General features: G+C 42.5%; 1 protein-coding gene across 1 annotated transcript in view; it reads right to left on the bottom strand.

The window, feature by feature from the left end:
* Positions 1 to 13,580, bottom strand: part of LOC131247835 (uncharacterized) — a 31,637-nt gene that overhangs the window by 16,806 nt on the left and 1,251 nt on the right. Inside the window, exons 2-4 of the mRNA XM_058247750.1 lie at positions 12,948 to 13,256; positions 11,460 to 11,743; positions 201 to 1,232 (exon numbers count right to left, since the gene is read on the bottom strand). Coding sequence (XP_058103733.1) covers positions 201 to 1,232; positions 11,460 to 11,743; positions 12,948 to 13,256 — 1,625 coding nt within the window. The remainder of the gene's footprint in view (positions 1 to 200; positions 1,233 to 11,459; positions 11,744 to 12,947; positions 13,257 to 13,580) is intronic.

The following is a 13,580-nucleotide window of genomic DNA, read 5'->3' as shown; positions in this document are numbered from 1 at the left end:
TGAATCCTCCATTACCAATGTGAAGCAGAAACTCAATTTCACAATTCAGGGTTTATTAACAAATAAAACCAAAACGTACCTTGATGGAAGCTAATGTATCAATAAACACCAAACATGACCAAGATTATCGATGATACACTTCTCACTTCCCTAAGTTGCAGACTATATACAAGAAGTTCAAAAGATTTCAGTTATTGTACCTTGACAAATGGAGAATCTACAAGAAGATGTGAGGACACGGCTGGAGAAGATTGCAATAGTCCATCATACATCTCTTTCGAAGCCCAACTGGCTATTGCATCATGCATCCGGTACTGGATTCTCAATCTGGTAGCAAGCACACCTTCGTGCAAAGTTGATGCCCTTTCCAAGAGAGATATGCCAAGCCCACCTTCCATAGCTTTCCTGGATAGAATTACTGGAGCTAGCTGGCATTTATCACCAGCAAGGATACAGCGCTTTCCTTGTAAAATTGGGATCCAGCAAGATGGTTCAATTGCTTGCCCTGCTTCATCTATGACAACCAGATCAAAACTGCCCAGCCTTCTGATGGAAGGCTCAGCTGCTCCAGTATTAGTGCAAAGTACAACCTGGGTACTTGATAACACTTCCTTTACGGTATCCTTCTCTTTCTTCTTCAATGTCTTTCCAAGTTGTTTTAGAAGCTGACGTATACCCGCTGCTAGAGAGTCATCTTTCAGACAATGCCTCAGATCCTTTCTTAGATCTGTTTTTTTCCTCTCAAACTCTTTCCGGAAAGTCGCAAGTCTACCATTGACGATTTCCCCTAGAGACTTCGACGCCACAGCTGTAGATATTCTTGCTGGATTACCAACACGCACAATGTTTAATCCAATATCTGAAAGCCTTTCTACCATGTTGTCAATAGCAGCATTTGTGGGTGCAGTTACAAGCACCCGTTCACCTTGTTGAACAGAAAGTGCTATCAGTTCCTTAAGCAAGCCTGTCTTTCCAGTACCTGGAGGCCCTTGAATTACCAGAAGAGGTCGCTTCTTGTTCAAGCCCAATGCAATTGCTTTTATTTGGGAATCATCATATATTCCACTCTCTAATAGCCCGTCCAAGTCGGCTTCGCCCCACTCAACCAGATTGTTCTGCTCAAGCCACTTGACATTTTCTGTGTCTCCAAACAGAGTGGCAATGACAGCTATCGAAGCATTTTTCTTCTGCAAGCCATTCTTTTGAAGAAGCATTAAGGCTTCACAATTTCGCTGTGAAAAATTATTACAAAGAATATCATAAATTTCACAAACCAAAAAAAAAAAAAACAAAGCAAAGAATTTTCTGCATTTAGAACATAAAAGCTCTCAAATATAACCAACAACAATGTTAACTGTAGTAACAGTCAAGCGAGTAATAACAGGTATGAACCAAGGAAAGGGATAATGAGCATCATTATTAATAGATTACATATTAGAAACTCATCATTAGAACATAAATAAGTTAGGCAAACTGGAAAACCTTCAAAGGTTAAAAATATTTGATGGAGATAAAATATGTGATAATTTACTTAAATACGAAAACAATACATGCTTAAAGATTAGGGATGATTTGAAGATACAAGATGAATATGGACACTTGACTTAGAAAAAGAAAAACATGTCTAGAAATTTGACATAAATTACAAGACAGTTCTACAATCTAAAGATACATATCCCTTGCAACCCCTCAATGATCTCACACATGGAAACACCCATGACCATCAAGAAGCACAATACACCATGGATAGCCCGGGATCTTCTGAACATTGGAGACATCATCAGGTATACTCAGTGTTTAACGAATCGATGATATCGGCTGACACGATCGATATTGCAAGTCAACAAAACGAGATACATAGGGGGAATTGAGATATTCCCCCGTATCCCTCAATACATTGCATGTATCACATGATATTTTGTGATCTCGCCCAATATCCAAAATATTTCGTGGGGTATGCTTGTGGCAATGATGTCTGGAACTGTCACCGGTGGACCCTATGGCGCTTGCTGGTGATAGTGTTCGAAATATCGGTATCGCACAATGTATCGCACCCTTGAGATACAGATACGTATCGGTTATCGCACGGGATATATCGTTTGTATCGCATAGTTTATCGCACTTTTTGGGAAACATGGGGAAACATTGGGAAAATGGTTGAATTTTTTAATGGAACTTTGGGGATTGTTAAAAAGGCCCTTAATACACACTTTTAAATCATAACATCTCAAAAAAAAAGATGCACATAATAAATTTCCTTTGTATAGGGTCCTAAGTTATGCGGTGTTTAACTGAACTAATGCAACTATATTTAAATTGAATGAATGATATTTATAAATATATCATAGTCATGTATGAAAACACAACCAATTCATTGAAAAGCAAAATAAGAACTGAAGAAGTAAAATTTGATAAATATACATATCAATGATGGGGACTAGTTGTGGTCTAGACCCACATAGAGTTGCGTGGTGGCTCGTAATCATCATCTCCATCTCGACGAGGCTGGGCATAGTACTGCTGCTCCACAATTCGACAATATTGTGCCCAAGTCATAGTAGAGTGGTACCAGTTAAGATACTCCCTTACATAACGCTGGTATTCATCCTCTCCAAACTGAATCAATATGCCCATTCGTGGATACTGTGTAATCGTCACAGGCTGTAACTGATATGGATCTGGGAAGGGCACATATGAAGCTCCTTGGTATCCATATTGTTGGCCATATCCATACTGCTGCTCATATCCTTGCCCATATGTAGAAGTGAACTCCTGACCAGGGTTGAAAAATGATGTGCCATAATTGCTGGAGTCACTCGTCGCATATCCACTAGGTCCATATCCATGCCCATACTGTGGCACAGAACTCGAGCTACTCTCCAGTGTTTGTGATCCAGATTCATGTTGTGGCCTGTAACTCGAGCTCCCCTCCCTCGTCCGTGATCCAAATCTAGAGCCACCTCGCTTGCCACGAACGCTTGTATCCCTCATGCATTTTGCTAGCAGTTCCTCCTCAAAATCTGAAAGTTTATGAGTCTTCTTTTTCTGCAGTAGCTTTTGACGCGTGTATGTCATATTGTAAACAAGACGGGGTCGTGGTTCTCCTGGACAAGAACCATGGTCAGGGTCCTGCGTGGAATGATCGAAATTCTCCTCCCCGAAAGGGCTAAGAGGCCTCTTATCCTGACTCCCACCCACGTCGCCACCATCCCCATTGCCATCATCATCATTATCATCATCCTTACTGTCATTAGAGTCATCGTCACCCTTATTGCCGCCATCATCATCACCGGACTCATTCCCCACATCACTTTTTGACTCAGTCTCGGTGTCAGATAATGTCTTCCCGCCACGTGTCCCACGTGATAGTGACTGCCACGGGCTGCCCTCCGGTCTCCTCGTCAATGGGTCGAATGCCTTAACAGGAGACCTTTGCTGCTCCACATGTTTGTCAACATCAATCCCTTGTGTCTCTTCTTCTGCCGCAATATGTGGCTCTGGTCGCCCATCCGAGGTATCTAAGTCATCCGACCTAACCCACTGGTAAACTGGGTCATCCTCCGCATCCTCAGCATATGCATGCTGTCCGACCGTCATCAGGTCCAGTGGGTCTTACTATGCTTTTCTTCTTCCTTCCGAGCGGAGCAACCTCTCATAACTTCATATTGTAGTGACAATACACTAGCTTCTGAAACCTCTCATACCCTATTCTATTACGTTTATTTGTGTGTATGAGGGAGAATGTACTCCAATTCCTTTCACAGGGTGACGAGGACACCGTCTGTGCAAGCACACGGATAGCCAGTCGTTGTAAAACCTCACAGTCAGTCCCATACATGGACCACCATTCGCCTGCATATCATAAGATTCTTTCATTATCCTAGATTTTCCAAAATAATATAAAAGTTAAGTTTACTACAGTGACTCACATGCCATCATGGCGTTCCTTGACTTCACCGCAGGGTGACACCCAAACATTCCAACCGTGTCGCAGAATTTAACAATTTGTTGATGGCGTATAGCAACCAGAATAAGTATTTAATGATTGAGATGAAGATAAGGAGAATGTAAGTGCGGAACATATTTACCTCACTACCAAAGGTGCCTTTCCCCGGATAGTCGGGGAATAAGTGATCGTACACCTCATGCACAGCCCTTTTTAATGAATTATCATCGAAGAGGTTCCGGCTGTAGTGGTATTTGGGATTTAGGAAATATGCTGAAAACCAACATATATACATCAATACAACCCTCATTTATTATTGCATATGGAAAAAAAAATCCATATAGGTACTTACCGGCCTGATGTAGTGGGTGAGAAAGCGTTCTTTCCCAACGATCGTCTATTATTGCATGCACCCACTTATATGCATTGGGAGCTTTAACCATGATAGCCTCTTTCATCAGCTGTATAGACGGATACAACGACCCCATCGACGGATTTGTCTCATTATCCACCATCCTCAACACCACATAAATAGGCTCTATAATACCCACAACACCACGCACTTTATCCCAAAATGAATTTCCCAGCACCAACTCTTCAATTCTATAGGTTACTTTTGTCAACCTCTTTTTCCATTCTACATAATCATGAGAGGCGAAAAGCTCTCGTAACCCTTGTTTGTGTTTGAGAAGGCTACTTAAGGCAATATAATTTGTGGCGAACCGCGTCGCTCCGGGGCGCACTATATCCCCACTACACCTCTCCCGCATTGCTGCTAATAACCAGCTGTGGTTGTATACAAAGTTTGTGATAAGCCGTGCATCAGTAATTACAGTCTTCACCGATGGCCTATCCCCGATCGCCTCCAGCATGAGATCGATGCAATGGGCTGCGCAGGGGGTCCAATACATATGATACTTGCTCTGAATATCCTTCCCCGCCTTAACAAATGCACTCCCATTATCCGTAACAAACTGCACAATATTTCTCCTCCCAACATCTTGCATGACGTTGTGCATTAGTTTGTAAATGTAGTTAAAATCCTTGATCTTACTACTCGCATCTATACTCTTTAGGAACACCGCCCGTCCCCTGGAATAGACCATAAAATTTATAATCGACATCTTCGTCGGTCCGGTCCAACCGTCACACATGACGGTGCAGCCATACATCTCCCATGACTGCCGATACGAATCAACGTATGTCTTCATTTCTGCATGTTCATCATCCAAGTATTTCCCCATGATCTGGGCGGGTGTGGGAGGCTGCACACCCTCACCCCCACGCTGCACTTCACTTATCATATTTTTAAAGTGCGGGCTTGCTGCGGCATTTGCGGGGATTTGATCATATATAAAAAATTTTGCTATAAATTTTCCAACTTTTTTCCTCACATCCCCTCCACTAAACATCTCTTTTATTTTCTTTTGTGTCCCTCCTGCCTCTTTGTACATCCTCGGATCTGAAGGTAGATCCGGTACCCGCATGCTGCTACTCCTGCCCATGCCCCATATTCCTCCCCGCCTACTACCCTCCCCTGATCCACCCTTAACACTCTCCCTTGCTCCACTCCCCCCTGCTCCACTCCCTCCTGCTCCACTCCCCCCACCATGCTCATGGATAGACCCCTCAAATCTAGGCCTACTTGTGTCCCATCTCCTATCCTGATCCCTCTCCCACTGATCCCGTATGGACTCTTGAATTGCACGTCTGTATTCGGGATCATCATCATTATCGAGATCCACTACATCATCCTCACCTGCATATGGTGGCCGCCCCAACTCCTCCCTAATCTCCCTCTCCCGTGCATGTCGTTCATCTTTTGTCTTCACATTTTTTTTCAATATGGTCCTCATCTGTTCTCGCACATCCTGTGGGCACTTCGGGCAATCCACAACATTGCGATACCCTCCCGCTAAATGCTCCTTTAAGCGGGTTACCCCACCACTCCTCGATACATGACCACACAAATTACATATACTCCTGAATCGATTATCGGGAATGGGCCGACCGTACGTCCACCCTATATCAGGTTGCCTACCTCCTCTTCCTCCCGACATATTTTATCTGTAAAATAATATTATATTAGTACTTGTTAGGGCCCACCTTGGGGCATGTGCTGTATATCCATGACACTCATCCATTTTGTTAGATTATTTTAAGGAATAGTCCATAGAGCACCATCCACATGTACATGGCATTGGACGCTTAGATTTGCCCGATTGGTGTGATTTTTACATGGTTCTCCATGACATGTATTGTGCATCTAATGGACGGTACAGATCAATAGATTGGACTATTCAAGTATCGTGGTGCAACTAGAAGTACTATAACTTACAGTACCCCGAAGGCGCAGGAGCATTTTTTTCAAAATAGATGGGAAAAACTTGTTTTCTTTTTTTATCTTGGCCATGCGTTCACGTTACCTTTTTATTACTGTGTTTAGAAATGCTGCGCTGGGCTCATAGCAACATAACCTAGCGTGCCTCTAGTTGAAGTGGGGCATTTTGACAGTTCCATCAATCAATCTGAACTGTCCATCAAGTCTAGAACATATTTGCTAGACTACCCAGTGAAAATCATACCAAACCGATGATCTAATTCATTTTTTATTTGGTCTTATATCTTGTGGACATAGATTGGGTACTACCCCACGTATCTCAAAAGCTCAGCACAAGCAGGGCCTCTGTGGGGCCACCTTGATGTATGGATTTTATCCACACTGTCCATCCATTTTTCCATATCATTTTCAGTGTATAAGCCCAAAACAAGGCAGATCCCACGATGAAGTGGACCACACCGTGGTGTTTGAATGCACACCGTTAAAAGCTTATTGGGAGCCTTAGAGCTTTTTTTTTTTGCTTTTTTCTTTTTTTTAACACACGCACAGACACAACCCCACACACTCACGCTATTGGAATTTCACCACCTATGGATGCTCGAAATCTAATATGGTTTTCCCTAATCTGGTTTCCACTGCTTGCTTCATCATCACCGTTTCTTCCATTAGTGTGGTCCACTTGAGCCTTGGATCTGCCTATTTTGATACGACAAAATGGATGAACGGTGTGGATAAAACCCATACATCATGGTGGGGCCCTCAGAGCCCCTGCCTATCCTGAGCGTCAATCAGGCAAGATGGTACCCATCCCCATCACTTTTTGGTAGCCATCCTTTGACTAAGCCATACATGCAATGGTTAGGATTGCCTAACCAAAGCAATCCACAGTGGGCCCTGATAAATAAATGAATGTAACTTTGATCTCCTTTGAACCGTTCGTACAGCTGGAGCTCGAGGAGCATCAGTGCTCCCCTTTTACAGCAGGAAGCGGATTGCGTACTGCGTAACTCAGTACGCTTAGCGTACTGAGTAAAATCTGTGGGGTCCACTTTGATTTATGTATTTTATCCACTCCGTCCATCCATTTTACCTGATAATGTTAGGGCTTTAGCCAAAAAATTAAGTATATCCAAACCTCAATTGGACCACACCACCAGAAACAATGTTGAATGAATTTTGACCATTAAAAACCTTTTGGGGCATTAAAAGTATTGGATCAAGCTGATCTTTGTTTTTTCCCTTCATCTGGGTCTTTATGACCTAATCAACAGATTGGATTTCAGATAAACAGTACATTGGGCCTTAGGAGGATTTAAATGTTGGATATCCAATCACTATTGTTTTCATGTGGTGTGGTCCACTAAGATTTATATCACTCTTATTTTTAGCATGAAGGGCTAAAATGATCTTTTAAAATGTATGAACGGAATGGATGAAACACATACATCATGGTGGGGCCCACATACCACCGAACACCAGCCATGGGGCTGGTGTCAAGGGGAGTAGCCAATCCGTTCCCGTCTTGCGCGGAACCGGATGGACGCGGATTTCCTGCGAAAGCCTCTGGAAACCTGGGTGGGGCCCAACGTGATGTTTTTGAGAAATCCACCCCGGCCATCCATTTTCCGAGATATTTTTAGGATGATAGGCCAAAAATGAACCGTATCCAATACTCAAGTGGACCTAAAATGTGATTATTGAAGGTACACAGTTGAAATATTTGTGGGCCACAGAAGTTTTGAATCAGGCTAATATTTGTGTTTTAAGTTCATCCAAGTAGTATTGACGTTTTTAACGGTCTACATAATCATTTAAACATCACAAACTACTCCAGAAAGTTTTCAATGGTAGGAATTTTCCTACCCACCTTTTACTCTAGTGCGGCCCACTTGAGTTTTGGATCCTTCTCATTTTTGGTCTTTAGTACTAAAATAAGCTCAGAAAACTGATGTACGGGGTGGATTTGTTAAAAACATCACGTTGGGCCCCACCCAGTTTTCCAGCGCCCTTTCGCAGGAAATCCGCGTCCGGATTGCGTTGTGAGTAACTCAATACCCTTAGCGTACTGAGTAAACTGTGTGGGGTCCACTGTTATTTATTTAATTTATCCACTCCGTTAATTCATATTAGCAGATAATTTTAGAGCTAGAGCACAAAAATGAAGCAAATTAAAATCTCAAGTGGACCACATTACAGGAAACAGTTTGATTGAACCTCTACCATTGGAAATTTTTTGGAGGCCAAAGAAGTTTTGGATGAAGCTGATGTTTGTGTTTTCTCTTCATCCATGTCTTTGAGATCTAATGAACAGGTTGTATGACAAATGAAAATTAATTTGGACCCTAGGAAGATTTCAACGGTGGAAATCATTATTCCACACTGTTTCCCTTGTAATGGTCCCCTTGAGCTTTGGATTCACTTCAATTTTGGTATTAACCCCTAAAATTATCAGTAAAAATGGATGGACGGTGTGGATAAACCATATACATTAACAGTGGGCCCAACTGAGTTTACTCCGTACGATAAAAGCGTACTGAGTAACTCGGTACGCAATCCGATTTCAAGTGACGCCACCAAGTTACTTGGGTCCCACCATGATGTATTTTTGCTATCCACACCGTCCATCCATTTCAACAGATCATTTTAGGGCGTGAGCCAAAAAATAAGTCAGATCCAGCGCTCGAGTGGACCCCACCACAGAAAACAGTGGAGAGAGTGACGTTCACCATTAAAAATTTCTTGAGGTCCACCACGATTTATGTATATTATCGGCTCCGTCCATCCATTTTACTAGATAATTTCAGGGCTTTATCCCAAAAATAAACCATATATAATGTTTAAATGGGCCACAAATTACAAAACAGTTGAATTGAACATCCACCGTTAAAACACCTCCACTGTTTCATGTGGTATGATCCACTGCCCCTCTCTAAGTTTTGGGATAAGCCCCTAAATTTAAATGGGAAAACAGATGGACGGCGTGGATAGACCACATACTTTACAGGTGGGCCCAACTGAGTTTACTGAGTACGATAAGAACGTGCTCAGTAAACCACGGGATGCACCGATCCCTGTTTCACCCGTCCCGCACGTCTCCTTCATTTTCCCCGTCCGTCGCGAGAGCCTTCCCTCTCCTTCACGCGGCGAGGGTTCCGGAGAGGATTTCTCTTCCGTTTCCTCAAATCCGGCCTGATTTCTCGCCGAATCGCCGAGAAATCCGCACAGGCATGCTCCAATCAGCGAAGGAACCGAGAAATTGAAGAAAATATCAAGAAAAATTCGAAGAAAGAGGAAGAAGGCTACTTACCTGTCGAATGGCCCACCTCCGATCACTGCTACAACCTCCGGCTACAGGTATGTCTCCGATTTCTCTCCCTCTTTTTTTTTTCCTAATTCAAATTTTTTTTTTTATTCTCCACCACCTACGGCATCGGCTTTTTATCGTCGGGGGTTGTTGGCTACAGTGGGACTTGTGAGTCCCCTGCAAACGCACCCGTGACTGTCCGTGACTCTATTTGTCGATTTCCGACAATAATGGAGGCGGAAATACCGCGATATCTAAATCGGGGTGGGTTGTATCGGCGATGTCGACAATGTATCGTACGATATCGACGATATATCGCACGATATCGACGATAATATCGTACGATATCTTAAGTTTTGGATTTTTTGTATCTTCCGGGTGTTATCGGGGGTGTTTCGTCTCGCCGTGGTGCGATACCGATAATATCGGCCGATATATCGGCCGATAGTATCGATATTTCGAACACTGGCTGGTGATGGTGGCAATGACTCTCGATGGGGTTGCTACTGTCATCGGTGAGCCTTGTGGGGTCTACCAGGGACAATGGTAGCTGCATGTGGTCTTGATGGGCTTGTCCAGTGGAGGTGTCTCCTGATGGGCCACTGGCTACTGCTGTTGCTAGAAGATCCTACAGTTCCCATAGTTCATTGTCGATGGTTCCCATAGAGCCATTCCCATCAAACCCATTGCTCATAAGGGCCAAATAGAAGAAAAGAAAGAAAAGAAAAGAAAACTAGAAAAAAGTAAGGGAAGAGGTTAGGAGGGAAGGAACATGATGGGGGAATGAAGAGAGGAGAAGAAAAGGAAGATAGGATGTCACCAGTTAAAGAGAGAAGAGAGATACAAAGAGAGGTGGACGGTATGATCTCTCTCTTATTCAAGGGCTTTATTTATAATCATTTTTTTGTAAGGTATTTTTTTTTCAAGGGTGTTATTAATGATAAAGGTTTGTTACATAGGATTGAGAAGATAGAGAAAGGTTTGTCAAGAAGGGTTAAGAAGATAGAGAAGAGAATATAAGGAGATGAGGAGTATATGAATTAGGGGATAAGGAGATAACAATAGAATGGTTCTCCACAGGCACACTCTAAAATATACACCATTTCCAACACAAGCAATGATAAAAGAATAGAAAAATGAAAGAATGAAAATCTCTGAAACAGACATGGCTACCACCAAATTGAGATCTTAATACAGACCTATTGAGAAAACATGGGAACAAACATATGAAAAAGGCAGCTGTTTCTGCAATGTGCAGACTTGCAGTGTCAACAGGCAAATAGATTACTTGCACGAAATAGAAAGTTGTGTTATAAGTGGGGAAGTGAAAAATAAAAACATGAGAATGGCAAACAAATGCGAAAAAAGTAACCCATAAATCAATGCAAGAAACTAAGATGCCTTAAGCAAATGGTCTGTGCTCTTTAGCTTTGATATATTCAGAACTGTTGCAATCACAACAGCACCTTCATGATATAAATAAAATGACAGAAACAGAAAAGATATGATGCAATGAAAAAGAATTCTGAAAAGAGGTGCAATAACAACAGAACAACAGGTAATCCCAGCAGTCAATAACAATAGCTTCTCTTCTGATAATATCATCCAAGGGCTATATTGCTTTCCTTCATATGCAAAACCCAAATAGCAATTCCGTGGTATCCACCAAATGGAGTGTAAAGAAAATCAGGTACTTTCTTTTCAGAAAATAAACAGCAGTTAATACAATGTTTTAGCAAACTTGGACTGAAATTCTGCAGTGCAACTTGAACTTCCGTTGAATCCATTCCATTTTTCAAGTAAGATTGCGTATTTTTACTAAGGTATAAGGATACATAAGATGAAATAATATAGATTCTCATTTATACCTCGTATGTGAGAACATCAGCCAATCCAGGAATCCGATCAATACGCACACTCTTCCCAAAGAGCTTAGAAAAGGTGGGATCACCATGGCGTGATTCCAAGGCCACACTGATGCTACACCCATCCTCCCCAAGGTTGTTAACAAAGCCCTGCATGCAGGAAGTTGCGCCTGCACCCCTGCTATCACATGTTCTCACACAAACCATGTCTCCTGGAGAGAGGGAAGTAGGTGGTAGCCTATGGTTCCCTTCAACTCTGAATAAAACCAAATGCATCCCTCCTAAACCTGGACAAAAGAGATGTGATACGTAACTCCCAGAGGACACTGACTCTTTCTCAAGTGAAACAACAAGCAGTTCTTGGTCAAGCAAGAATAGCAAAAGACACCAATACAATATGTAGAAACATTTTATAGAGGAAAAGAAAAGGTTCATTTGAAGATATTTCATATAACAACTAACACATATAGACACCAGTTCAAATCGGACAGCATTTTTCCTGGTTGATTTATGTATTAAGCAGTTCCCCTCCAAGCAAAATAAACTGAATCATGGACTCAAGCTTCTCATTAGTTAAGCAGTTATAAAGCAGTTCATTTGACTCAAAAAGAGTTGAGATAGTTGAGGGTATCGTGTATGAGCAACTCAATTAGCAACAATCTTCCGGACGTGACTGGCCTTTGATGCTTGGAGACATGAATGCGGACAATTTTTTTGAAGAATTAATGCAAGGGCATTTTCACACCGGGCTCGAGTGGGGTCGCTTGTGGGATGCAGGGGCACACTCAAGGTGGGTGCGGCCCACGGAAGAGGTCTCGTGTTCGAGACTCCTCACCGAGGGTGATTAATGCGCATTTCACACCAGGCTCGAGTGAGGTAGCCTGTGGGATGCGGGGACACACTCGAGGTGGGTGGCCCATGTGATTTGGGGCCCACGAAGGGGGTTCGGCCAAGGTCCTAACCCATGCGATGTGGGGCTTAGGCTATAAGATAAAGCGATTAATTCGCCATACTCTAACAATTCGAGCTTTTAGAGCAAGTGGTTAATTGTCCTGCATCAGAAATGTTCTTCTTCTTCTTCTTCTTCTTCTTTTTTGTAGGTAAGCTGCACTCAAACCCAAGACCTCAATGTTGAAACACACGCTATTTATCATTGAGCTACAGGCTCGAACATAGAAGAAAGAAACCAGGTTCCTTGAATGGGAAAAGACAATTTTGGATTATAAACTAGAGAACAAGTTCTTGATTTCTTTTCAGAATAGTAGATGCAGGATGGTTTTACTAGTTGAAGTGGCTGCATCAAGTTCTTACTTCTTAGTGCTTAGGAAGCAGATGGAAAATGTCTGGCTCAAAACATTTCAGTCCTAAAAACCCGGGGGGGGGGGGGGTTTATGGAAGGACAACTCCATCAGGATGAATTAGTGTCAATCCTTATTACGACCAGTATCTTCCATTATCATATGTTAGTGTCAAGATGGTGAATGTACACACCTGTAGAAGAGCTAACTGCACTCAGGTTGCAAATGGTATCGCACTGCTCTTGCTGAGCTTGTCCATGGCTGACCAAGTATTCAATACGTTTTGATGAATCAGAACTTTCATTGGGAGTAGGCACAGCGTTCAACTCCTCTTGAGTAAATTCCAGCTCTGCATCACGTTCAATGCGAAGAAGATCTGACATTTGTTTCACAAAGTCATCAATCTTGCCCTGTATTACCTTGGCCTTCTCAAGGTCCATGCCTAAGCTGCTATGGATAGGCTTTGACTGAGGAACTTTCCGAACAATAGCTCGATGTTGTGCTGCAAATTTATAACCTTTTCTGAGGTCAGCTCATAATGATCAAACAGGAACACGAGAACCACAAAAATGATTTTCTTTATGATCTATAAATACAACTAGAAAAAATATCAATTTACTACGTATTGATTCGTTTGAAACCAAAGCTTCTCCCTCCCTCCTACAGAAGGGCGTCGAGGCAACTGTCTCTACATAAACCAGTGAAAGGAGAGTTGATCCTGACTCCTGAGCCAAACCTCAGGCGAGTTGGGTGCGCTACCAACTCAACCTACCGAGCAGGGAGTCAGAGCTTCTGTTGTTTCAGACCAGTGAAAAATAGAAATGTA

This window comes from Magnolia sinica, chromosome 6, assembly GCF_029962835.1.
Source record: "Magnolia sinica isolate HGM2019 chromosome 6, MsV1, whole genome shotgun sequence".
Lineage (NCBI taxonomy): Eukaryota > Viridiplantae > Streptophyta > Magnoliopsida > Magnoliales > Magnoliaceae > Magnolia > Magnolia sinica.
This window is presented reverse-complemented; position numbering and strand designations above follow the sequence as displayed.